The sequence below is a fragment of the Hesperophylax consimilis genome, chromosome 29 (assembly GCF_061612785.1).
Source record: "Hesperophylax consimilis isolate HC1 chromosome 29, BYU_Hcon_1.0, whole genome shotgun sequence".
Taxonomy (NCBI): Eukaryota; Metazoa; Arthropoda; class Insecta; order Trichoptera; family Limnephilidae; genus Hesperophylax; species Hesperophylax consimilis.
In genome coordinates this window covers 7,318,867-7,345,818 of record NC_142864.1, presented here as the reverse complement: position 1 = coordinate 7,345,818, position 26,952 = coordinate 7,318,867, and the positions used below count along the sequence as shown (strand labels likewise).

At 38.8% G+C, this 26,952-nt stretch overlaps 1 protein-coding gene across 2 annotated transcripts in view; it reads left to right on the top strand.

Annotated features, from left to right (window-relative positions):
- Nucleotides 1–26,952, top strand: part of LOC149409835 (epidermal growth factor receptor kinase substrate 8-like protein 2) — a 109,005-nt gene that overhangs the window by 73,081 nt on the left and 8,972 nt on the right. For both annotated transcript variants that reach the window (XM_089649230.1, XM_089649232.1), the window contains 4 exons: nt 6,188–6,328; nt 7,943–7,991; nt 15,252–15,362; nt 22,924–23,054. In XM_089649230.1, coding sequence (XP_089505356.1) covers nt 6,188–6,328; nt 7,943–7,991; nt 15,252–15,362; nt 22,924–23,054 — 432 coding nt within the window. The remainder of the gene's footprint in view (nt 1–6,187; nt 6,329–7,942; nt 7,992–15,251; nt 15,363–22,923; nt 23,055–26,952) is intronic.

Below are 26,952 nucleotides of genomic sequence, written 5' to 3'. Positions count from 1 at the left end.
TCGATCAAGTGACGAACCTGACCACGACAGGGACCAGGAGCAACGACAACACTCCTTCCATAAAGATAATTACAGGTACGTCACCCTACCACATTCTGTTGCAACGATTTCCTGACCTGACGCGCCCGGACGGTACCAGGAGGGAAGTTCGACACGAGACTAGGCACCACATCAGAACCACTCCAGGACCTCCAGTAAGCGAACGACCACGCCGCCTTGCCCCCGACAGGTTGAAGCTGGCCAAAAAAGAGTTTGAGACAATGGTATACCTTGGAATAGCTCGTCCTTCTGAGAGTTGTTGGGCATCGCCTCTACACATGGTACCCAAGAAAGACGACCAATGGCGACCGTGCGGAGATTATCGGAGCCTGAACGCCAGGACTATTCCAGACCGCTACCCTGTTCGCCACATTCAGGATTTTGCTCAGTCGTTAAGCGGCACTCGAATATTCTCCACCATCGACCTCGTGAGAGCGTACAACCAAATTCCAGTGGCACAGGAAGATATCCCGAAAACGGCCATATCCACACCGTTTGGCCTGTTTGAGTTCCCCATGATGTCCTTCGGCCTCCGCAACGCAGCCCAAACCTTCCAACGTTTCATCGACGAAGTCACGCGTGGACTCGACTTCTGCTACGCCTACATTGATGACATCCTCATAGCCTCATCATCAGAAGAGGAACACATGGCACACCTCGAAGTATTATTCCAACGCTTACAGGAATACGGTGTTATCATCAACGTCGCAAAATGCCACTTCGGTGTACACGAGGTCAAGTTCCTGGGGTACTTGGTGTCCAGCAAGGGTACCACACCCCTTCCCGAGAAGGTGGAAGCGATCAGGAGCTACAACCGACCCCAAACAATCAAAGATCTTCGACGCTTTCTGGGAGCACTAAATTTCTACAGGAGATTTCTGCCCCACGCTGCAGAGGACCAGTCACCACTCAACGATTTCCTACAAGGGAACCTAAAAAGCAAACAACCCGTTCCCTGGACACCGAAGACCATAGAAGCTTTTGACAAATGCAAAGAAGCCCTTGCTCAGGCAACTTTAATCGCCCACCCAAAGTGCGAAGCTCCTCTATCCATCATTAGCGACGCTTCTGACACCACAGCTGGAGCCGCACTTCAGCAGCGCGTCAACGGAAACTGGGAGCCACTTGGATTTTTCTCGAAGAAATTCAGCCCAGCCGAACGAAAATATGGAGCGTACGACAGAGAACTTCTTGCAATATACCTTGCCGTCAAACACTTCAAGCACATGGTAGAAGGCAGGATGTTTACGATCTTTACGGATCACAAACCAATCACTTTTGCCTTCCAGCAGAAAGCTGAAAAATGCTCGCCAAGGCAATTCCGACATCTGGACTACATCAGCCAGTTTACAACCGACATACGTCACGTGGCAGGCAAGGATAACATCGTCGCAGATGCCCTCTCCAGAGTCGAAGCAATCGATACTCCTCTGGACTACGCAGCGCTGGCAGCGGACCAAGTTAACGACGCAGAATTAGAGAATTGCCTTCAGGGAGGATCCAACCTGCAGCTCAAGAAGGTGCGCATCCCCGGTACCGATGCAGATCTCTACTGTGACGTCTCCACAACAACAGTCAGACCCTTTGTCACGAAAAAGTTTCGACCGGCAGCATTCAATGCGGTTCATCAACTGGCTCACCCAGGCATCAGGGCAACGTCCAAACTCATGACTCAACGTTATGTATGGCCAGCCATCAAAGCCGACACCACGAATTGGGCACGTAACTGTCTCCAGTGCCAGCGGAGCAAGGTGTCGAGACATGTATCAGCACCTCTTGGAGATTTCCCCACAACCGCATCCAGATTCGAGCATGTCCACGTGGACATCGTCATCATGCCCATGTCAGAGGGATGTCGATACTGTCTGACATGCGTAGACAGATTCACCAGGTGGCCGGAGGCATTCCCCATCAAGGACCAAGAGGCAGAGACAGTAGCACGCGCATTTTACGAAGGATGGATAACCAGATTTGGCACACCACTCCGCATCACGACCGACCAAGGCAGACAGTTTGAGTCGAAGCTGTTCAGGCAATTAAATTACCTGGCAGGAACGACCCAAATACGCACCACCGCGTACCACCCGGCAGCAAACGGTATGGTGGAGCGGTTACACCGCCAGCTGAAGGCAGCGATCAAATGCCATCAGAGTAACCGCTGGACACAAGTACTTCCAACTGTCTTAATGGGCATCAGAGCGGCCTGGAGAGACGATCTCGCGACCTCATCGGCCGAACTGGTATATGGTAAACCACTTCGCCTACCAGGAGAATTTCTGGTTGCACGTCCATCATCAGCACCCGAAGTCGACACCGGCAACTTTCTCAAGGAACTGAGACAGCATTTCGACGATTTAAGGCCAGTAGAAGGCACTCGCCATGGTGAAAAGCGACAATTCATCTTTAAGGACCTACCAACAGCAACTCACGTCTTCCTGAGAGACGACACGGTAAAAAGTCCACTCCAACTACCGTACAGTGGTCCGCACGAAGTCATTCGCCGCAGTGAACGCACGTATACAATTCGTGTTAAAGGCAGAGAAGTCACCGTGACTATCGACCGACTAAAACCAGCCTACATTACCTCCGAACCGACAGAAATGGCAGCAACAACGACAAACACAACAAACACCACACCCAACACCTTTGAGAAAACTGATCAAACTCACACCACAACACGCTCAGGCCGACGTGTGCGATTCCCGGATCGACTCGACAAGTGACAAGATTTTTTTTTGGGATAATTTTATTTGTTATTTTTTCTTACAGATCACTAACCAACGATTGGTTACCCCTGTATTGAAATTATTATCAACAACACGGGTACAAGCCACATTCCGATAAGCGCTGACGCCAGGAATTTCAAAACATTCTCGAGAACAATGGACGGCATGACATCATGCTGATAACGGCTTACATAAACAAAACATTCATAGCGCATTTCGCAGAATCCCTTCATATACACGAGTATAACGAAAAGCAGATTTAGCAAAAATCGCTTCTGCCGACAAATTCGCTGAGTAGGTACCTTAGGCTGTACTATATAGTTTGCATTAGTCAAACAATCTTCAGTTCGAAAATAACCAACAATGGGTCCACAACAGACCAAGGAAGAGATCTTTGTCACCCAAGATGGGAATACGACCGTACAGCACTTCTCGCTTTCTACACTCGTCATACTCTGCATCTTGGTAACCGCCGGCATAGTATACCTCACGTGGAGATGGTGCCGCAATAGGATTAGAAGACAAATCCTGAAAGAAGGCGCACCAAACAACCCGATTCAACAATAACCGTGTCTGATCGACTTCAACGCCCGACTTCGAAGGTATCGCAGCTGCGTCTTCAATCTTCAATCTTCAATCTCAAGCCGACTCAGCTACTGGGGGCGGAGTACTGTAGGGGGCAACCCTACCTTTCTGTGACAACCCTGGAGGTCTTGCACACGGCCCCAACCACCACGTGACTGCGACGACAGCGCCGCCAGGAGGAGAGAACGCGCAGCGTACCACGCCGCCAGAAGCCACGTACCCGTCCCGCGGTCAACAGTTTACTTAACTTAACTTGGCGCTCAGAGCTTCTCCTGAGACGTAAATAAATCGATCGACAATCATTTGTGTTTTCCTTCAAATACCTTCTGATTCCTTCTCCCGACGATCCCGCTATAGGCATTCAATCCCACATATATTTACTAGCTGTACCCCACCACGTTTGCTGTGGTTCAGTCTGTCTGTGCAGATAGAACAGATGGCGCTGTTTTACCTGTCACAGGTGACATCTGTATAATATAGGTATACAAAAACACATGTGTATTTGAATGCAACGTTTTGTCAAAATTTTAAAGCAATTAGTGAAGAACTTTCGGAGATTTAAGATATGAGCAAACGAACATTAACATTTTTATTATTATAGATAGATAAACTGACGGCCGGCATAGTCCAGTGGTAACGCATTGGACTGCCATTCCGAAGGTCGCGGGTTCGAACCCGGCGTGCGCAAATAAATTTTATTTGATTAATTTGTGTTATTTCACAATTAATTAATTAAAATAATATGTAGTATATTTGCGGCACATTCCAGAGTGGAAGATACTACCAGTATCGCCCTGGTGTAAGACCACCATTCAGAATTGAAACGTTGCTCCAAATGGCTTTAGCCGTGTTTAGTGACTAGATCTGAATAGCCAGGTACTTCCCCACCTTCCTCTTTCCCTTCCCCACTTACCTTCAGCCTCACAACATCCCCCAATTGGGGATGCCATAGTCTCACTGGCTCCAGACGGGAGCAGTTGGGACTCTTGTGAGGTATTCACTATAAAAAAAAAAATAAAAAAAATTAGTTTTTCTTGTACTTAACATCATCTTTAAAAACATATTAATATTGAATTTTGTAATGTTTTTAACCCATTGGCCTCAAACGACGCCGTCCCGGCGTGTGTACGGCGATGTGTCTTAAAATCAAACGACGCCGTCCCGGCGGGTCTGATGTCTGTCAGCTTAAAAACTTAAAAGCGATACATTATTGACATCTGTGTTTAAAATTTTAAATGCCAATCGCTCTGTAGACAATTAAACATTTATTTCGTAGTAATTGGCAGGACTCCGTTGGTACAATTTTTTCCTGATATTTACGATTGAAATTTTGTTATATTTCAGCTTCATTGAATTTTTTCAAAATGGCGTTTGGTTCGGGAATTGACAAGCTTGTTCGTAAAACGCATGGTGGGCGGCTAACAAGAGCCCAAATGGCAAAAAATATATATAATGGTAATAAGTATGATTAATGTACAACTTTTCTTAATCCAATTATAAAAAAAAATTAAGAAAAAAAAATTGGTTTTTGAAATAAAAAATTTTCATATCCTCGTTTAATCATATATATATTTTTTTTAAACAATGCAAATATTTTTTACATACCTGGATTCAATGCACAAGTAAATTAAAAAAGATTGTTTCGTTTGCATGTTTAGTTTAAAAGTTATGTAAGATTTAGTACACCACTGCACATAAAACTTTTGGTACAAAATTAATTCGGATGTGAAGGACAATTTTTTAGCCAAACAATTCGGTGGCCAATGGGTTAAATGATTGAACTGATTTGAATTAAAAATTATTATCTCCTTTAATTACTGTCTCCTTCAATGAAAGCAACCTACCCAACAAGCCTTCCATTGCCGTGTTAACCCTGAGTGACCAGCTCAGGCACGGGGGCTGAATCGAAGCCCACACGATTAAATTTCTTAAAAATTTCTCCATCTTTCCTCCTTCCTACAACATGGGTCTCTTCAAGACCAGGTTCACTCCGTCCTATTGCATAAAACACCCTTCACACATCCTTAAAGTAAGCTATCCTCATTCTCCTGTGTGGAACTCATTTGAGGATGACAGACCATGATCATGGCTCCATACATTGCTGAATAATTAACCTTCTGAAGCATAGAGAAATGATAACACGTCAAATTTGTATTTTTTATTGCCTAAATAAAATCAATTGTTTAATTACTGAATTACATGAACTAAAACTATGCCTTAAATAGTAAGGTTATATTATTGCTTTTACTATTCTATACTTATAATCTTCACAATATTTTTTAAATAAACTATTTAAAATATTTATGTAAAATGGCAGACCGAACACCCTCGATTTAACAGGCCACGAAAACCAGTCAAACGCTCTATATTTTGTTAGCAATACATATTCTTATTTTTGTACAAGAGGTTTATACCTACAAATAATTGTTGTATGCATTTACTATTTACTTGCTGTTATAATATGTCAAATGGATATGGTTAAATGTATTATTACTGTTACTATTGTGAACTTACAATCTTCAGAATATTTTTCTTAAGAACTATGTATGTAAAAGCCCAATGGGCATATAAATAAATAAAATAAAGATTCCCACTACAATGTACTGCTAATGAGTTTCTATCCCTGTTGAACTCCAATATTGTGTTATAGAATTTAGTCTCAAACTCCATTGATTGCTTTATGAGTGATCTTGGGAAATTCCTCCATCCAGATGATAGACAGCTGCCGGTCATCACCTTGTGAATTACGTAAATCAGCATATTGGTTGACACAAATATATAAAAGGGTTTTATTGATGGCTCCAAGGTTGTAATTTTGCATTTTGTTTGTTTTGCAGGTACTAGACCCGTCTCGCAAGTGGTGGAGGGCAAAGAACCGGCGCGGCCAGGTGGCGCACGTGCCCCACACCATCGTAACCGCACACGCCCCCCAGGATACCTTCAGCAACCCGCTCTATTCCACCAATAACTACAACCAAGTACACACACTTTCGTCGCATTGATCTTATCAGTCATCTCAACCTCACTAAATTTATAACATTCGATGAAATGTGTATAACAGAAAACTTATTATTTTATTGAATTTTTTCGTATCATTTTCTTTTCTTTTTTTGCTTTCAGCAGTTAGAATTATTGAATAACATCACTTTCTCTTTTTGTTATTATTGATACCCATTCCATGTTGGCCATTTGATGACACTCCCTTGAGGTGATTTTTCACAAAAATGGCGCTATACACGGTGTCCGGAAACTCGTAGTACAAGCGGGAAACTGGAGAATCTACACCACATGGGGAACCCAAAAAAACATAAAGTTTTTTGATTTGAGCATTTTCAAAAAAAAAAAAAAAAACCAAAAAAAAATATTTTTCGGCTATTTTAGGGTTAAAGTTTTTTCTGGTGTTTAGGGTTGAATAACAGATGTTTTAACCCTGCAGAGCAGAAATATTTTATGATTACACCGGGTTAAATGAAGGGTGATTTCAAAATAATGCTTCAAATCCGAGTTTCTTCATTTGTTTTACTTTCAAATAGTTTTTATTAGTTGGGTACTTTGATCTTCAGTAATAATTTATAAGAATTTGATTAAAAAAAAAAAAAAAAAAAAATCAACTTCAAACTCGATTTACTCGATAACGAAAGCTCAAATAAAAAAAAATATACTACAAAATCGACTCCAAATGTGATGTAGATTCACCAGTTTCCCGCTTGTACTACGAGTTTCCGGACACCCTGTATAAATTATCCAATTGATTTTATTATTATTACATTTGAATTTCTGTGAAACAGACACATGTGTTACTCTTTTTTTTTTTTTTATGTTACACCTCACAAGAGCGCCCCTGTCTGTACTGTAAGGTCAGGGAAACTATATTACCACTCGGTTGGGCAGCGTTGTGAGGCGGGTAAAGGTAGGGGCTGAATAAGGAAAAACAGATGCCGGTAGTTCGTTCCACATGAGCTGACTTACACAAAAACGAGTCGAAGAAACGCTTGTGTCAGGGAATCGATGCTGCTAGCTCCTTAGAGCAAGCTCCATTGAAATACCTGTAGAATAGACCCAGCATGCCTACATTGCGTCTGAGCATTAGAGATGGCAATCGTTTAACAACTAATTTTCTGTCAGACAGACCGCCCTCCTTTGCACAGAAACATCTAGCTTTATCAAGTGTTTTGGGGACCTAGCCCAGAGGTGGCTCCCAAATTCAATCATTGATCGCACGTATATGATTAGCAGCTGGTCACTATTGAAGAATCTGCTATCCTCTATGTTATATACAGACTTGGTGGTACTGTGAGGATCTCAATAATTATACGCGTGTGCGGATAGAATGTTTATTAACACTTTAGAACGGATTGTCTATTACTATCTTCTTAGCTGTCGGTTGGGAAAAGAGAGCGAGCAGATGCATCCATCATCTTTTATACGTCGATCTGTCATCTCGCTTTTACACATTCAAAAAGCAGGCGTACCACCTAAAACCTTTCTTACACTCTACAAGTTTCTCGAGATACATAATAATAATTCATTGTGTTATTTGCAATATTTTGACTATTATTTCTGTGTTCCAAATTGTTGTTTATTGTTCCCAGGATGCCAGGGCCGGCAGCAGCAGTCCTAGAGACAGTCCTGCCACCTCAGGTAACAACCCCTCCCGTTCCGTCGACTGGGTTCGCAAGGAACGCCTCGGCAAGAAGGGCGAATTCAGATACTTCTAGCTTACCACTCATAGACGTACCACCTTACCATCCCCACACCACCCATCGCTTCATCACCCGTCTACCAAGTTTGCGTCCATTCCATCCATTGTTCAGTCTGCTAAAAATAATGTCCTGTAAATGTCTTCAACTCTCGACCATTGTTCGTACGTATACCTTTTCTGTTACATGTTTAATCCTTTGTTAAAATTGTCCTTTTTTTTATTTGAATTGATTTTTGATCACTGCCTCAATCTATTAATATTTTTAAGAGTCCTTAAATACCTTGTAAATTATGTTTAGGTACATAATATGTGTTTTATAAATCAAAAGTGATGATTCTGCATGATGTAAATGGCGTTCAGAAACTCGTAATAGGAAACTGGTGAATTTATTTACAAATTCAGTTATGACAATTGTTTCGTTTTTCTACTGTTTTACATTTTTTGCCGTCCGTAAATTTAACCCTTACAAATTTAATATAAAATTTTTGTTGTCTCTGAAACTCTAATTTAATTAAAATTAATTTAAATTCCTCATCTTTGATGTTTTTCATAAAATTTCATCAAAATTACTTTATTTAGGGTCATTTTTTTACTCAGAAATTATAAATGTACAAAGAAATTTTTATTATTATTAATTTTTGGGTCATTATGCTGTATTGCATTTTCTCCTTTAGCCAGCGTTTGCCCTGATGATGGACAGTATAATTCTGTCCGAAACGTCGGCTAATAACGTAAAAATTAATTTTGAAAATATTTTTGACCATGAAAATTTCAAATCATATCCAACGAAATGTTTATTTCTTTTTAATTTTGGGTTAACTTGATCTTTTGAAAAGCGGCTATCAACAATTCACATCAAATAAAATATTATATAATTTTACAAGTCAATTTTTTAGTATAATTTGAATTCTTAATAATATAATAAAATAAAATAAATCATTTGTGATTCAAACACAATCAAAACGTTTCTGTCCAATCAATTTCATATTTTTGTAAAAAAATTAAATTATTACAAAATTCAGATTACTTTTTTGTGAAATATGACTTGAGGGTAAACGTAACGTACATTATAATCTGCGCTTACCAGTCAATTCAGTCTGTATGTCGTGTATAAATTAATGTCATTGAAAATAGAATATATCAAAATCAAAAAATGACTTTCGTAAGGAAGTTTGTCCGATAAAAATTTTTCAAAGTTTTTAGAAAAAGCTAGTTATTTATTGAAATTCCATCAATTTTAAAACATTATTATTTAGTGTATTGATAGTAATAAATGTAGAATAAAATATTATATTTTTATGGTAGAACATACTACCTTCTCACTGTGTATAACTCCGTCCATTTTATCATGTATGTAATTATTTAGAAAACGTATGCATGTGGATGAATTGAAAAGAAAAAAGTTTTTTTTTTAGGTTGGTAGTAGAAATTTTATTCACGTGGCCAAAAATTAACTTATCAACTAAGTCATCCTTTAACAGAATAGACGCCACTGTATCATATATGAGACGTTGACGGCGCGCTGTTGTTGCAAATATGATACATCATTTAAACTTTTAGCGTTTGTTTACCAACATCGTACATATTTTGAATACATAATACAGGATTTTCCAATAAGAGGTGTTATTTTGAATAGCCCTCTATCTCGGTAGATGTTACTTTTGAAGCTGTCATTTTTTGACATTTGACAAGTAGAAACTACGCTATTAATAAAAATGGAACGATACACGCTTCAACAACGCATTGAAATTATCAAAATTCACTTGAGTGAATCAAATGCAAATCATCTTGAGTGATGAGGCCCATTTCCACCTCGGTGGCTTCGTCAAAAAGCAAAATTGTCGCATCTGGGGCTCGGAAAACCCAGGAGTTATTGTTGAAAAGCCTCTCTATCCTCAACGTGTGACTGTTTGGTGCGTTTTATAGTCCGGTGGAGTCATTGTACCTTACTTTTTCGAAAATGAAGCTGAAGCAACAGTTACGGTGAATGGATATATCGAGAGATGATTAATGATTTTTTATGGCCGGAATTCGATTGTATTGATCTGGACAACGTTTACTTTCAACAAGACGGCGTTACGTGCCACACAAGCAACGAAACCATTGATCTTTTACGATTGAATATCAAAATAACACCTCTTATTGGAAAACCCTGTATTTACTTTCGAAGAACCAAAATGGTGGACTATTTTAGTTGTAAAGTTATTTTTACGCCACCCAATACAATAAATTTTAGCGCATGCATGTGATTAAAGAAATGATTTGTGAGTTAGTTTCGTTTTGTGTCTACCTACACAGATACTGAGAATGATTGTTCATTAGATGTATGAATAATTATGTTTTACATAGCTTTTTTTGCAATAATATTAGGAATCCATCTCCGGTATTTATCCACTTTCCAAATCTGTTAATACATTTTTTTAATTCAACTTCAAAGCTTAATTATATATTTACACCTAATTACAAAGCAGAACTAATTTTTTTTACCCAAATAGCAATATGGCTTTGCATAGAATTTGTGTTTTTAAAATCTTCATCAATAAGCGATCAATTAATTGATATAGATCCCATAAAGCCATGTGTATATTAGCAACTAAAATTCAGCATTGTGCATTTGTTAAGAAGCATGCGTAAGTCTGACTTACATAGTTGCTAGACTTATGTAATTACGATAGCGAAGACCAATACTGGAAAGTTAATCATTAAAAAGTTATTAATTTGTGTGTTTTAGTTTATTTTACAATACGGTTAAAAGATGTTTATAAATATTGATAGATTTTTAATAGAATTTATTAAGTACTTATTAGTTGGTTAATTTATTGTAATATGTAATGCTTAAAGTCATTTAATCTTTATGTTCTATTAATTTAACTTGTACAAGAAAGATGCATTTTATGCTTATCCACTCTAGCGATTTTTGTCATATTATGGCAAGTTTGCAAAAACATTTTGAGCGATCGCTTGTCATAGTGTGCCAAATATATAGAACCTGAAAATTGGGATAGGCGGCGAAATCTAGATGGATTCATTGGTTTTAAGGCGATGCCATACGTAGTAATTCTAAATCATGTGTTTTTGGTTTGAAAATTTGGTCACCTAGAAATGTTTCAGATGCTTTAATTAAATACTGCGAGTAGAATACATCTTTGGCCTTTGAAATAATCGAGTATTTTTTAGATAAAGTCTTTTTATAAGCCCAGAAAAAAATAATGTAAAGGCCTATGAAAACTGCTTTAAAGTTCAAAATCTCCTACTTACGAACCCATTTTCGGTTATGATTTTATTGTATAATGTGGCAAATTAAGTTATTTATAAAATGATCGGAAAAAAATTAAATATTTATGCCTGAACATCCACAAAATAAAATAAAAAGCACTTTTTGGCCATGTTTTTTTCTTGCATAAACCAAAACAGGCGGATGGTGTTAAGCGGGAATTTAAACCTTATCGCCATCTATGTAAGGGTTGTTATTGATAGCGGCTCAATTTAAAATATTACACGACGTAGTGCATCGCCTTAAACCGCAGTAAGCAGTTCATATGTTTCCATATTAATATTTTGAAGAATGATTGTAATTAAATAATACGGTAAATGTATATATATATATATATATATATTTATATACATTTGCCATATAACCGATCGCTCGAGTGGATATTTTGAAATGAATGCAAATAGGTTTTATTTAAACATATTATTATATTTGTGGTTATAGTTCGTGTTCTTATTAATGCATCCAAAAAAACTTAGAAACACAAGCAGAACGTTTTACAAAGGAATGTTCGAGATACAAGAAGATTAGAACTGTAAGACTTTGCAATACATTGTTAATTAATTACACACGTGGCATAGCGCCCTTGGCACCAAATTTTAATATTAAATTCATTAAATTAGACCGAATATAAGCCAAACTAACACGCAAACTCCTATAATAAAATATATTTTTTTTATTTATTCAACAATTTTTTTTTAATATTATTCATTTATACTATAAAAAACAATTTAAATGTCAGTCATGCATTTAAAAAAATTGATAATTACAGATTTTACAATTGTACAATTATATTATATTAAAAATTCTTTAAAAAATTATTTTACAATGTTTAAAGTAAATATTTAATATTTTAAGACTGACATTTCATTGACAATATTAGAAAGAAGTTTTAAATTTATTTATTGATATAAATTATGGTTATATCAAGTTGTTTATTTTCGGGGTGTTATGCCATGCTGGGCTAGCTCCTTCTTTAGCCAACGTTTGTCCATCATCAGGTCAGATGTGTAATCGAAGATTGTGGTAGAGCGTGTGCTTTTGTATGTAGATGTGATACCGTGTTGCTATCCTCCAAGAGCTGGTAATACAGAATAATTTAAAATAGTTTTCTGCATTTAGTTTTGGTGTAGCTATCAATTACCAGATACGGAGAACTATTGAGGTCGTTGTCTTTATTATAAGTAAACTCTGCCACCCTGACAAATTGGCAATTAACGAGCATTTTATTGAAACTGGCCATTACTTTGGATTTGTTCCTGAAGTCCTGGGTAGACCCAAAACGCACAGAGCACGCCTAATTAAGTTCAGCTCAGCCGTTGGCTAAAGAAGGAGTTAGCACAACGTGGCATAATAACCCAAAAATAAATCAATATATTACTTTTGGCCGTGAAAATTATATCTTATATCAAGTTATTCGGGGTAGAATTAAATATCCCATACAAATTGTTATGTACTTACCACGAAATAATCCAAACATAATTTATTTCACAATAATTATCACTTATTATTTCATATTTATGTTTTGTCCGCCTTGTCTAAGTTCTGGAAAAATGTGTGTGTTTTTTTTGTAATATGTGCTATATTATAATGTTTGGTGTAAAAATATATGTTTTTTTTTATTATTAATCTGTGTTTTCATTCATAAAAATGTGTTGTCTCTCATCTTGTGCTTTTTTCTGCATTTTATTAAAAGTGTTTGTCGGGTGCATCTTCAATTTCAATATTTTCTTTCTTGGAACTCGATAACTCATCAAAATGACAATTCAACACACCTATAAAAAGTGTTATAAAGTTATGAAAAGTGATAAAACAAAAACTAGGTTAGATGGGTTACATATGTAACTATTTAACCTAGTTTTTGTTACATCACTTTTAAAAGGTGTGTTGAATTATCATTTTGAGGAGTTATCATGGAACCTTATGCTTTAAAATAAAATTAATGAATATTTTCAAAAATGGTGTCATTTACACTTATTCTACGGAAATGCTGTGAAAAGGTTAAATTCTTTAAAGTGAAAAAATTATGAGTTTCTGCATAGTTTAGTGGAATTCTCACACCAAGTGTTAATTAATTTCATAATTAGTTTTGCAGTTATTTGATATTTTTTACTATTATGAAGTTTTTTATTTTAAAAAAAATCATCTGTAAAAAACAAACTCTCTTTTCGTGTTTAAAATTATATATATCCCGGGGACTGGAGTCAACAACGCTAACAGCTCAGCCGAATTCTAATTGGATAGTATCAACATTTATTTCATGTGTTAACCGCTGTAAATTTTTATTTATTAGACTGTTAAAAAGTTTATAGAATGCATTGTCATCGACAACGAGTCAATCTGCCGAATTTTAGAAAGATCGATGTCGGAAAGTGGGTTAATTTCAATCAAGTAAACAAAATTGAAATTCAAATACATAGATGTATTTTTTTAAAAATTTACATTCCTAACAGGAGGCTCTGAGAAAAAAATCTTCCCTCAGGGCTTATGTTATCTTTGGGGATGCTTTTTGGAAGGGTTTCTTTAGGGAAAGAAAAGAGAGGAAGTTCCGGAAAGGAAAAAGGTATGAGGGGTGGGTAGGAATCTGGATTCAATGTGTTCAGGAGTGATGGGTGTATGATTTCATCCCTCTCACTGCGGTACAAGTCGAAGAGTCAAGAAAATCCGATCCCTCTCAATCAGTCCCTCCCGATCCGTCCCACCACGCAGAAGGTGGGCAAACTCCGCCGCTAAGACCTAGACAAAACCCACGAGCACCCCTCTTAAGTCACCAAACGTAGCGAACGATTTGGAGTAACCTACGAAGGAGTCAATGACATAAACTTTAAAACGACAAGTTAATAAGGTTTTCCTCACAAATCAGTAGGAATGCTGTCTGTTTCAATATTATACAGGGTGTATCGGCACTAACCCGACAAACTTTAACCAGCTATTCCTTAGCACATTTGGAGTAAAAAATGTTATGGGCACTTTGCTGTCCGGTAGCATTTTTTTTTCAATTAAAAACAAAAAAATTAAAAATTTCCACACTCCATCACTGTCATTGGCATTGATTTTCGTGTTCAACAGCTGTTATAAGCAAGTATGTCAAAAAGCGTCTTCGCTCTTTCGCACACACTAAATAATAATAGTTAAAAATGAGACAAATGGTGCCGTGCCATTTCGTTGTGATTGTAAAAGTGCGCCAATATAGGTACACACATACATTATTCAACGGAATTCGAATAAAATATTGCCAGATGGGTTTTCAAACTTTGACAAAGGATAAAACAGTGGTGTAAATATGAATAGTAAATTTTTTATAAAAAAAAAACGTTACCGGACAGCAAAGTGCACATAAGATTTTTTACTCCAAATATGCTAAGGAATAGCTGGTTAAAGTTTGTCGGGTACATGCCGATACACCCTGTATTATAAGTAGGTACACTGCTGCCGACAAATTAATGGTGAATTCAATTAATTAAGAACGAACGAACAATAACATATATTTTATTTTTTACAATGCTTACATTTATGCTGCTGGAAAATTGGTGAAGGAAATCATTTAAAGGTAAATATTAAAACATTTTCTGTCATCTAATTGTGCATTAATTTATTATAAAATTAAAGGCTATTGTCGCAACAGGTTTTGAAGGGTGACTGATAAAACTTAATAAGTCTAAACCAGAGGTTCCCAAACTTTTTTGCCCCGTAGACCACTTGCAAAATATTTTTTTTTCCGTAGACCCCCTGCCTGCGAATATTGAATTTTCCTAAAACTATTAATATTCCATGTGATAATCATTTATTTTTTCACTTAAATTCAAAGCAAATCCGTTTTCTAGAGTTCATTGAACCAGAGTTACACAAATTAGTATTTACAGCAGAAAATAGTATTTTTGATACTAATCCAAACGTTATCGTACATATTGATTCTTTTCCTGTCTAGATGATGAAGATACCCCGGCCCCCAAGGCGCCCCCGATGCCCCCGCCCCTCCCCCCACCAGCACCCCCCATGGAGACCAAGAGTGCCCCCTCTTCCAAGTACAACACCCTATGTAAGTAAACCACTATGCATAGCTTAAGACCGTTGCATCCAATATATTCCTAGCCATGGCAAAGTCAACTAGAAGAAAACAGCAGAAAAGCACATGTCTTGTACACATGTCATGTACACACTGTCATGTTGTTATGCTTGTCAGCTGATCACAATAATTTGATAGAATCAGTGACCTTACAATATACCTATATTTATTTTATTTTTATTTTTAATAAAGAAAGACAAACATTCCCGGGTTACGAATAACCTGACAATATTTGAAAATCTCCTACTACCACCACAGTAAGCTGAAAATGTTGCTTGTGTTGTGATGGAGGACTTAGACAGCCGAGGAATTGAACACACTACGCCTGGGTGGGACCCAAACGCGATGTCAACTCGGCCACCGACCGAGATATCACTGTCAATGTACTAATGGTCGAGAAGATACAAAAGAAGTTTTTACAATACCTCTACATGAGAGAGTTTGGTTATTACCCATGGCTGTTTCCAACAGCATTTATCTTGGGAATGCTGGGTATGCAACCTTAGTTCCAGAAGGGATGTTGCATTACTCCTGATGGCGTATAAGCTTCTAAACGGTTTAGTATCAATACCAGACATTCTGGCTAAAATAGGATTTTATGTCGCCGATAATTTTGCGCGAGGCCGCCAACACAGGCTTTTGATTCTTCCTAGGTGCAGAACTGACTTACCAATGGTGATGCCCTTGGGAAGAATCACTAGGTTAATTAACTGCCTCGCAGGAAATGTGGATATTTTCCACATGTCCTACAACATATTTAAACGTGAAATATTATTATTCAATACTTAACATTGTAAACCTAAATTAGAAACTTTTTTCTTTGTCCCACTTGTAAATGTATTTGTTATTAACTTTTTTGTAAATTTTAATTATCTATATTGCAATGTTCTGGTTTATACTGTTTTTGCAAATAAACAATAAATAAATATAGAAGTTATATGTAAAACTCTCGAAGTAGCAAGTAAAAAATCAATCGTCGTGTTTCCGATTTCATTGTTTTAGTTCTAAACTGTCACGCATCGCATTTGATTGCTTGCTACCTCTAACTAAATTGCATAAATAGTGCCGAAATACCCTCGTGTGTGATGAGAAAGTGTTTACATTACACGGCAAATACTAGAAATACCCTCGTGTGTGATGAGAAAGTGTTTGCATTACACGGCAAATACTAGAAATACCCTCGTGTGTGATGAGAAAGTGTTTGCATTACACGGCAAATACTACAAATACCCTCGTGTGTGATGAGAAAGTGTTTGCATTACACGGCAAATACTACAAATACCCTCGTGTGTGATGAGAAAGTGTTTACATTACACGGCAAATACCAGAAATACCCTCGTGTGTAATGAGAAAGTGTTTTCATTACACGGAAAATAATGATGGAGTTTTACCTACCATTAAAACTCTTATTATGTTGCCTTCCTCATCCAGAACATATATATTATGTGAGAGAGACGACATGTCGATTCTTGTCATAGTGGTCTGATCCTACTTCCTTTTTCCTGTTTTGGTAATCCTGGGATGACATCATCTACTCGCTCTGTGATTGGTTGTTTGTTTTGTCACCGGCAGTTGGCGTCTCGCGTCGTTTCATTTGTCAATTATAATCTCACCAAGCAGTGATTAAATATATGTTCTGGATGAGGAAGGCAACATAATAAGAGTTTTAATGGTAGGTAAAACTCCATCATTATGTACTGCCGTTCCTCATCCAGAACATATATATTATGTGAGAAGTGTTTGTTATCGCCTTGGTGACAGAACTGATGTCAATTGTGAGAGGTTATAGGTTCAAACAGATTTGTGAGAGATGGCAATGTCAAAGAGTTACCTCCTTCCATTATCCCCCTTCTGTAATGTTTTGCAAAAGTGTTCTCGCTCTTCCAATTTCCTCTTTCCAGGATCTTTTCAATGGGGCAATTTTCTAACCAGCTCAGTGATGCTACAGCAGACCTTGTACTCCCTGCTGATTTATCAATGCCAGCACTTTTTAGTACTGTTTTCACCCATCCTCCAATTATTGTTCTTGAGGCAGGTTTTGGCGGGCCCGTCGTTGAAATAAATAAATTTGGTATGGAATTTGATTCTTGTCTTCTTACTCTAGATAAGGTGCATACTTTACGGAGCCAATATACTGGATCTGTAGCTCGGTCTGAGGAAGCTTTAAGCTTCCATCCCGACTGCTGACGAGTAGTAGAATCAGTTTTAGATCCAAAAGCTGGCCAAAGTATAATATGGTCCCCATTGTCCACGAAACTGTCTGGTGTGTATCGTAACAGAGTAAGATCGTGCACTCTTCGTCCAGATGCGAGTAAAAGAATGACAGCGCATCTTCGAGAAGCCTCAAACAGAGTAACTGTTTCTGTAAGGTTTTCTTTCAACCATACAGTAACTTGTCTAGGGTCCCAGATAGGCAATGCTTTCTTCTTTCTAGAAGTATTAACTATACCTTTCATCACTTGTTTAACTAAGGTATGGCTGCTTAGCGATTCACACTCTGGGTTGGTTAATGTTGAAATGGCTGACTTATGAAGAGCAATGGTACTAGGAGCCAAGCCTTCTTTAAGTTTTAAATTGGCTAAAAATCTTGCCAACTGGGAACCTGAAGGATCAGCTATATCCACCTTATTCTTGACACACCATTGGCCCCACCTCTTCCATGCTAATTTATATGCGGTGACCGTTGAAGATCGCCATCCAGCATTGAGGAGGCCTCTCTCGTGTTCTGACCATTCATTGAGCGCTCCTCTCCAGCCCCAATCTTCCATACTTCCATCTCCAGTTTTTGAATCTGAGGAGGATGAAGACCTGTCGAGATATCCACCAGGTTGTCGAGTAGGTTGGTTATTTGTAAAGGTGGAGCTAGTGCTCTCGACTGGAGATCTGGCAGCCAGAACACCTTGGGCCACCTCGGTACTACCAATAGGTAAATACCGACACACTTGTTTAGATGTTCCAGGACTCTCGGTATCAAGCAGGGCGGTGGAAATACCCATGCCAGTGGGAAGCACCAAATCCTGCTGAAAGCATTGTGATATAGGGCTGCTGTGTCGGTGGGGTCTATGCATACATAACTGTTTACAACATGAGCTCTTTTGGATGCAAATAGGTCCACCATGGGTCTGCCCCAAAGGCAGAATATCTGGTCGGTCGCTGTAGGTAGAAGGTGCCATTCTGGTAACAAGGTCCCTCGGGAAAGATGATCGGCGAGTCCATTGTATCGTCCCGGGAGGTAATACACTTCCATCCTTATGTTGTGCGCGTCCGCTACTTCCAGAATCTGATAAGTTAACTGAAGGAGGTTCACTGATTTCGTACCTCCTTCGTTGCGTAGATATTTTTTTTTTTTTTTTTTTTTTTTTTTTTTAAATTTTTTTAAAAAAAATATGCTAGTACCGTTCTGTTGTCCGATTGAATGAGACAAGTAGAATTGCTCAAACTGGCTCTCTGGTACTTCAATGCATGGAGAATAGCAAACATTTCTTTTAGGTTGCTGTGCCATTTGGTTTGTTGTTGTGTCCAACAGCCTGAGAGTGGGATGTCGTCTACCTGCGCCCTCCACCCGCTGTCTGCTGCGTCTGTCGCAATGAAGTGGCATGCTTTGGGGAAATGGATAAGGGAATGCGTACTCACGTTGTGCCTCCACCAATCTAGATCCTCCAGTACTGCAAGGTTTACAGGTACCTTCTTCCGGAGTGGGAGCTTTGTCATGGCAAGTGACTGGAGCTGCATCTGCCTGCAGTGCAAGCGACCCCTGGGAACCACAAACGCTGCAAAGTTCAGCTGTCCTAGGATGCTCTGCGCCTCCCTCAGGGACCATTCCTTCCTTGTCGTAACCTTTTGCAACGACTTCCATATTGCCCGGCACTTGTTCCTGGTTAGCATCTTCTGATTGAGGCCAGTGTTCCATAACACTCCCAGATATTCTATCGCCTGTGTCGGTAGGTGAACACATTTCTTTATGTTGATGGTCCAGCCGAGCGACTGTAAGAAATCCAACACTACTAGTGTCTGCAGTCGGAGAGTTTCTTGACTCTGATGAGCCAGGAGAAAATCGTCCAAGTACACAATAACTCGAATGCCCTTTTTTCGAAGGATCTCTGCGATCCAATTGGTTATTGCTGCGAAAATTTGAGGGGAACTGCTCAAGCCCTGGGGCAAACATGTCATCTGCAGACATTGACCTCTGTACACGACACGCAGAAAACGTCGATGGGTCTTTGCCACTGGTATATGAAAGTACGCATGCGCCAGATCTACTTTTGTCATATAGTCTCCGGGTTGCAAAAAGTCGGGTACTTTGAAGTGGGAGATCAGGGAAAACTTTTTCCCTCGCACAAAATCGTTCAACACTTTCAGATTGATGATGGGACGATTGGTCCCGTCGCTCTTCTGCACCAGAAACATCTGGGAGAGAAAACCCCGATTCATGGGTGCTGGTTCCAGCACTCCCATCTTCAGCAACTCCTTTATTTGTATGTCCATTTCGGGTGTTTGTCTTGTGGTGAAATTGTGCAACCTCACCTGAGTGGGTCTGGACAATGGAGGTCTCAACCAAAATGGGATCCGATAGCCATTGAGGATTTTTAGGGCGAAGTCGGGGGCATTTGCGATACGCCATTGTTCTAAAGAACTTCGCAATTGCCCTCCCTGAAATCGCCTGGGCTGATTGTCAATTGTTTCGGGGACGACGGTGCGAGGTCTGCCCACGCCCCGTCGGCCTCCGAAATTTCCGTCCTCTGCTGGAAGAGGAGGAAGGGCCAGAGTGGTGACCGGGGTCTGCCCGCCGGTACTGATATGGAAATTGGGTGAAACCCAGATTTCCTGCAGAAGCACATTGAGTCTGTGTTCTGTTATTTGGCCTTGACACAGATTCCAAGTCAGATCTCGCAGACCCCAAGGGTTGCCTCGCAACCCTTGGGGTCTGCGAGATCTGAGCCCTGAAGACTTTGCTTGCCCCACCAAGTCTCTGCAACTGGGAGACAAGCTTGTCTTCATTAAAAAGGTGCGATACCGTTGGAGGAATTTTATCCAGGGCTGATTTCTCCGATGGAGTTTTGCACAACTCCAGGATACGATGGCGTCGCCGCTCAACGATTTCCGCCCGCTTCCCACAAGCTATCTGAAGGATTGCATCGTTTTTTGCAATACTTCCCCCAAGGACATCCTGAAATTTCTCCGCTAGGGTCTTCGGCGAAAGTTCGGTGTCAGGCTGACAGCTCCAGGTTAGGACGCTCTGTATAGAGTCCTGGATGACCTGCCTTTGTTGGAGCGCCACGTGAGTGATTGCTGCAAAGGCCCTTTCCATTCCTGTGAGTTGAGCACATGCCGGCGTGAGGGAATTGAGCTCGCAATTTACTTCCAACTCTTTGAATCCCGGGTCTGCTGCATATTCTTTTAATGCCTTTGCGTAGCGTACGTTACACCAACCGGGAGTATCAAAATTTTGCAGGCGCTCCACCATCTTTAACATAGCATCTGTCGGTGCTCCCATTAACGGTTCCTTTAACGCAACTGTGGGATCCGGCACACGAAAAATCGGAGCAGCGGATGTACCACAAGCACTGGTGCCTGGCGCGTCTATAGGGGTTGACAAAGACTCGCCGTCAATTTCGGAACCCTCAAACTCACTCGCGTCAGAATTGCCGGCGGCCGCGGCATCTCGCCTGAACACGAAACGCTGCAGATCGCTTAACTGGCGCGTCAATTTCTTGAGCATCTTCTTTTGCGATCTCTTTTTGCGCCTTTTGTTTTTAGGCCGCGAACAACCCGAACTCGAAGACGAATCCGAATTCTCGCTGCGACGTCTGTGTGTAGAGGAGGAATCGATATCCTCGCTACGGCGTTTGTGCGTAGATTTCGTCGGAACTACGGTAGACATTATGACGCAACAAATCTGACCGTTATACTGCGTTCTTCCCGCCAAATGCACAACGCGTAATCTACACAAAGCACTATTTTTTTCTTTTCACGAAAAGGAAACACTCTCAAGGAAGTTATTTCACTCGTTTTTGAGTTATCTCAGCACTTATGTATTTGAAAAAACTTAGCGCGAGATAATTCGACCACATTCGAAAGAATTTCGATGTCAATTGACAAATGAAACGACGCGAGACGCCAACTGCCGGTGACAAAACAAACAACCAATCACAGAGCGAGTAGATGATGTCATCCCAGGATTACCAAAACAGGAAAAAGGAAGTAGGATCAGACCACTATGACAAGAATCGACATGTCGTCTCTCTCACATAATATATATGTTCTGGATGAGGAACGGCAGTACATAATAAAAATTCCCTCATGTGTGATGAGAAAGTGTTTGCATGAACAATATTTATACAAATAAATTACTGTAAAACATAAGAGTTGTTACTTGTCACTTTTTATTTAAATTTTGTGAGACAAGACAAGTCTAGATGTATTGTAACGTCATTGGATAGAATGCTGGAACAGACCTAAAATCTCACTAGATGGCATCCTAGTCAGCGACGTTCTAGACGCCACCTAGTGACAAATTAAGTATAATACCTTTCCTACAAACATAAAGTTGGTTGTTTTCAGGTGAAAATAATTGTTAATGAAATTCTAGTATTTATTAAATTATTTGGCAGTTAAAAATAATCCGACGTAGCACAGTGGTTCCGTGCAGCTGACCGGCAATCAGAAGGCGGGTTCAATTCCCATCGGCGGCATTTATATTTTCTCGGGAGATTTTTCAATTTATATTTGTGTTTCAGGATAATAATTATTGCTTATAATAATTTGTAGACCTAAAAGATTTGTTTAATGTCTGCGCTGATTGGTTATTTGAAGACAATGTTATATTTGAATATATATATTATTATTAGTAAAACAACAATATAAATGTGCAATGACATTACAATACATATAGACATGTTATTGTCTCCCAAAATATGGCAAGTAACAAGACAAGAGTAACCAGTAAATTCTTAATTCAAACGCTGTTCTTGTATGACAAAGATAAACTTTTCAATTAAATATATTGTCTATGAACAAAATAGAAATATGACAACATTATCCAGTAACTTTGGAAAATAAAGTTATAGTATCAATAAAAAAAATTAAATAACCGTATGGCGTATTTTTGTAAACGGGCAAAAATAATTTTTTTATGACTTGATTACAAAACATCGACTACTCTCTACTTTTTACAAAATAATATCCATGTATCATATATATAAACCTTCCGGAAGAAATTCTATAAATGATTGTGAAAACCCTATAAAAATCTGTTGCGTAGTTTAAATGAACTAGGCGCACAAACAGACAGATGCGGATACCATTTAGAGATAATAGTAGTTTACATGTATTTACGAGTGAAATTTCTGTGTTTTTCCTCGGCTTTTGTTAGTGATATCTAGTTTAATACAATATAGAAATAATTGAAAGTATGTCAATTATCGTATATTTCGCTTGCCACTTTTCAGTTCCCTACAACGTATCTATAGTTTGTAATGTCATTGCATATGTGTACATGAATGAATATTAATTATTTGATTGTGTTCCCATATAGCTTCCAAGAGTGTAAAGAGTATGGGGTTGGGTGGAGAGGAAATGCAAGAGGAGCTGAAGATGCTTCTAGCCCTGAGAGAGAATAGAAGGACTCTAGACATCCTGAAAACACCAGACTTATTCATCAACCAGGTATGTATATGAAGGGTATACTTAAAACACCAGATTTATTCATCAACCTGGTATGTATATGAAGGGTATTCTTAAAACACCAGACTTATTCATCAACCAGGTATGTATGTGAAGGGTATACTTAAAACACCAGACTTATTCATCAACCAGGTATGTATATGAAGGGTATACTTAAAACACCAGACTTATTCATCAACCAGGTATGTATATGAAGGGTATACTTAAAACACCAGACTTATTCATCAACCTGGTATGATATGAAGGGTATACTTAAAACACCAGACTTATTCATCAACCAGGTATGTATATGAAGGGTATACTTAAAACACCAGACTTATTCATCAACCAGGTATGTATATGAAGGGTATACTTAAAACACCAGACTTATTCATCAACCTGGTATGATATGAAGGGTATACTTAAAACACCAGACTTATTCATCAACCAGGTATGTATGAAGGGTATACTTAAAACACCAGACTTATTGATCAACCTGGTATGTATATGAAGGGTATACTTGAAACACCAGACTTATTCATCAACCAGGTATGTATGTGAAGGGTATACTTAAAACACCAGACTTATTCATCAACCAGGTGTGTATATGAAGGGTATAATTAAAAGAATTCATCACCTGCTCGTTCATAGATAGCGATAATTTAATTATTTTAAGAAAAATCACAAGTTATGCATCAAAACATTTATTGATTTATTTACTAACAGACCAAGTCCAATTTACACATTACAATATACTACACGAAGTTACCACAAGGAAAAATGTTACAATAAAAGATGCTATGACAAAAATAGTGCACAAAAACAATAGATATAATGTAAAGTCAAGACAGAAATAAGGTTTTAATGGAGTTCACAACTTCTACCATATATCGACAAAAATCATTTAGGTTTACACCAAAAAATTCAAGGTCCTGACTTGGCCATTCTGGACATTGGTGAATGGTATCCATAATTTGTGGAGTGGTGATTGAGGGAAAGCAAATCATTATTTCTGAGTCTACAGGAAGGGATATTGAAAGGGATGAGTTGCAACAAAGTAGGTGAGTCAATCATACTGTTAATAAATTTTAAAATACAAATGAGATCAAAGTCCTTCCTCCATTTTTCCATGGAAGAAAGATTTAATTTTACTTCAAGTTCATCGTATGCGTAATCGCCTCTTTCTAGTCCTAACCTCCAAGCAATTCCCGTTGAAGCGATGCTGTACGGATTCGATATAATTAATGTGAACATCATAGAATGGAGACCTAATAACCCAGGCATATTCTAGATTAGGGCCAACCAACGAACAACAACGAACCAACAAGAGTTTTTAGGGTGGTAATATTATTGAAGTCAGAGGTGATTCTATTGATGAAGTCAAGTAGCTTAAGAGATTTATTAACCATATTGTTAATGTGTTCACGAAAAGAGAGCTTGTAATCTAAAGTGACAGCAAGGTCCTTAATAGACTGAACAGTAGATAAGCAAAAAACAATTAGTTTATTATCAAAAAAAATTGGTTTCTTCGCTCGGTAAAATGACATAATTTTGCATTTGTCAACATTTAATTCAAAGCTGTTGCTTTTACACCAATTATTAAATTATTTGACATCTAATTGGAAAAGAAAACAATCTTGGTAGGATTTAATTAATTTGAGGATCTTATTATTGTTTGCGAAAAGCCAAAAAAGCGTGTGAGAAATAACTTCAATATAATATCATTAATAAATAGGTTAAGCGGAGCTAGATGCGCTTCTTGTGGCTCGCCGGACGTTACAGCAATAATAATAGATTCAAAGTTATTTATTTCTATTTGCTTTCACTCAAATAAGAATTCAAGAAGGATAATAATGGATTTCTTATACCAATGGCATGTAGTTTGGCCATGAGGATTGAGTGGTTAACTTTATCAAAGGCTTTAGAAAAGTCATAATAAAGAACATCTACCTGAAAGTTGTCTTGGGGAGCTTTGACAATGATATTCGTAAAGGAAAGTAAATTAGTTGTGGTAGATTTAGCAGATTTAAATCCTTACTGTTCCTCAATCTAAACATTTTGGAAAACAGGAGTGATTTAAGACTCAAATTTTGGAAATATGAGATGTTTGGGGATCTGGCGAGAGGCACGAAATGAAAGACGTGTTGTGAAGGTCACAGTGTTTATTGATGAGTCAGGTAGCCGTGATGTGAGTTGACGTAGGACAGATGTAGTATTCTCCGGATGCAAGCGGTGATGGCAGGTCAAGCGCGGGTCAGTGAGTCGACGCCGGGCGCTGGTGACCGGACTCGTTGACTATCAGGCACTGGCGATCTTGGCAATCAGTACTCCAGTGCTGACGGGAAGGCCGAAGGTGCGGTGGACCTTGTAGGCGGTTTAGCGGGAGCTGCGTAGACCAGTGAGGATGCTGCGTGTCATCATGGTGCGTGGATGAAGCGCTGGTCAGAGGCGCTGGAACCAGGGCGCTGTAATCCGTTGTAGCGCTGGCCAGGGACGGCGGCCGGGGCCAAGGCGCTGTAATGATGTTCCGATGGAGTCCATGATGAATACGGGCTAAACCGGGAATATTGTCCTTCGCGCAAAGGTGCGCGGCTTATCACTTGTTGATCCTTGTAAACTGACGGCGGATTGATGACTGACTGACTAGTTCCTTCATGCTGCCGCTTTTATAAGGTGAAGAAGCTTCTCGAACAATTTGGTTGCTATATAGATATTGCCAAACTAAAATTAAAAAATAAAAGAACATCCAAAAAGCTTGTTTGGAAAAAGCCGAAACTTCTAGAATGCCGTTCGAATCAAGTAGTGGCGTACCACTACAGATGTAATCGAAATAGGTCTGAGTTTACAACGTTTGACTTGTTTCCTGATTTAAAAATAGGTCTGATATAAGAATTTCTCCAAGAATCAGATAAGTTATATAACAAACAGATTTGCTTAGAAATAATAAATTTTCTTTCATTCAATAATATTTCAGGTATGCATACCAACAGGACCAGTGCTTTTTTGCTGGGGAGATTCTGGAATCGAAGACATCTATAAGTGTGATTTGGCTGTGATTTAAGTCGATTGTATTAGCATAGTTGAGTGGAGGGATGGTGCACGAAGTATCAGAATTGACAGAGGAGAAGTGCTTAGCATTTCAAGACCGTTGGTAGCATGATTTTCGAACAAACTAGAATGGAGATCATAATAATTACGTTTTTGTTTGTTACAAATTTGTGGTTCTATTCATAAAGTTGACTGTAATTTTTTGGGTTAACAGTTAGAATTGGGAAGGGATTTTGACTCACCCCTCATCTTCTGAGACATGTCTTGTTGTGAATCGATATTACGGCCCGAGAAACAAAACACAGGTGGTAATCACTACACAAGTTTCCATGATAGATTCAATTGTATACACATTAAGGAAGCAATTAGCATGCTCATGGCACATTAACTCGTTTGAACAATTGTTGTAATGTCACTGATGTAAGTATGTACTTCATTCAGACAGGGACAGGTAATTGGGTAAATAGGTTGGGTGGAGGAATGCAGAAAAATATATCATGTTTATTATTCAATACTTCTTTTGTGTGAAAGCACTATGAAACAATATATGACAAATATTAATCCCTAAAGTCAATACAACAACGGTACAACACCATTACACATAGTCAGCCATTAAATGTTTTAGCAAATTCCCTAAAGAAATACAAGGTGAAGAACTTCATCTTCTTCATTCGTTTGGGGGGGGGGGTCAGAGGGGGACATCTAGGTCTGCGAGCCATTCTAGGGCCTCAGGCGTCGCCATGTGAATCTCATCAATCCCGCCGGGGGATGAATGGAGCGTGCATTCGTTGACCACATGTTCGGTGGTCTGCACCGCACCACATTCACACATCGCCGACTCTTTAAGGCCCCA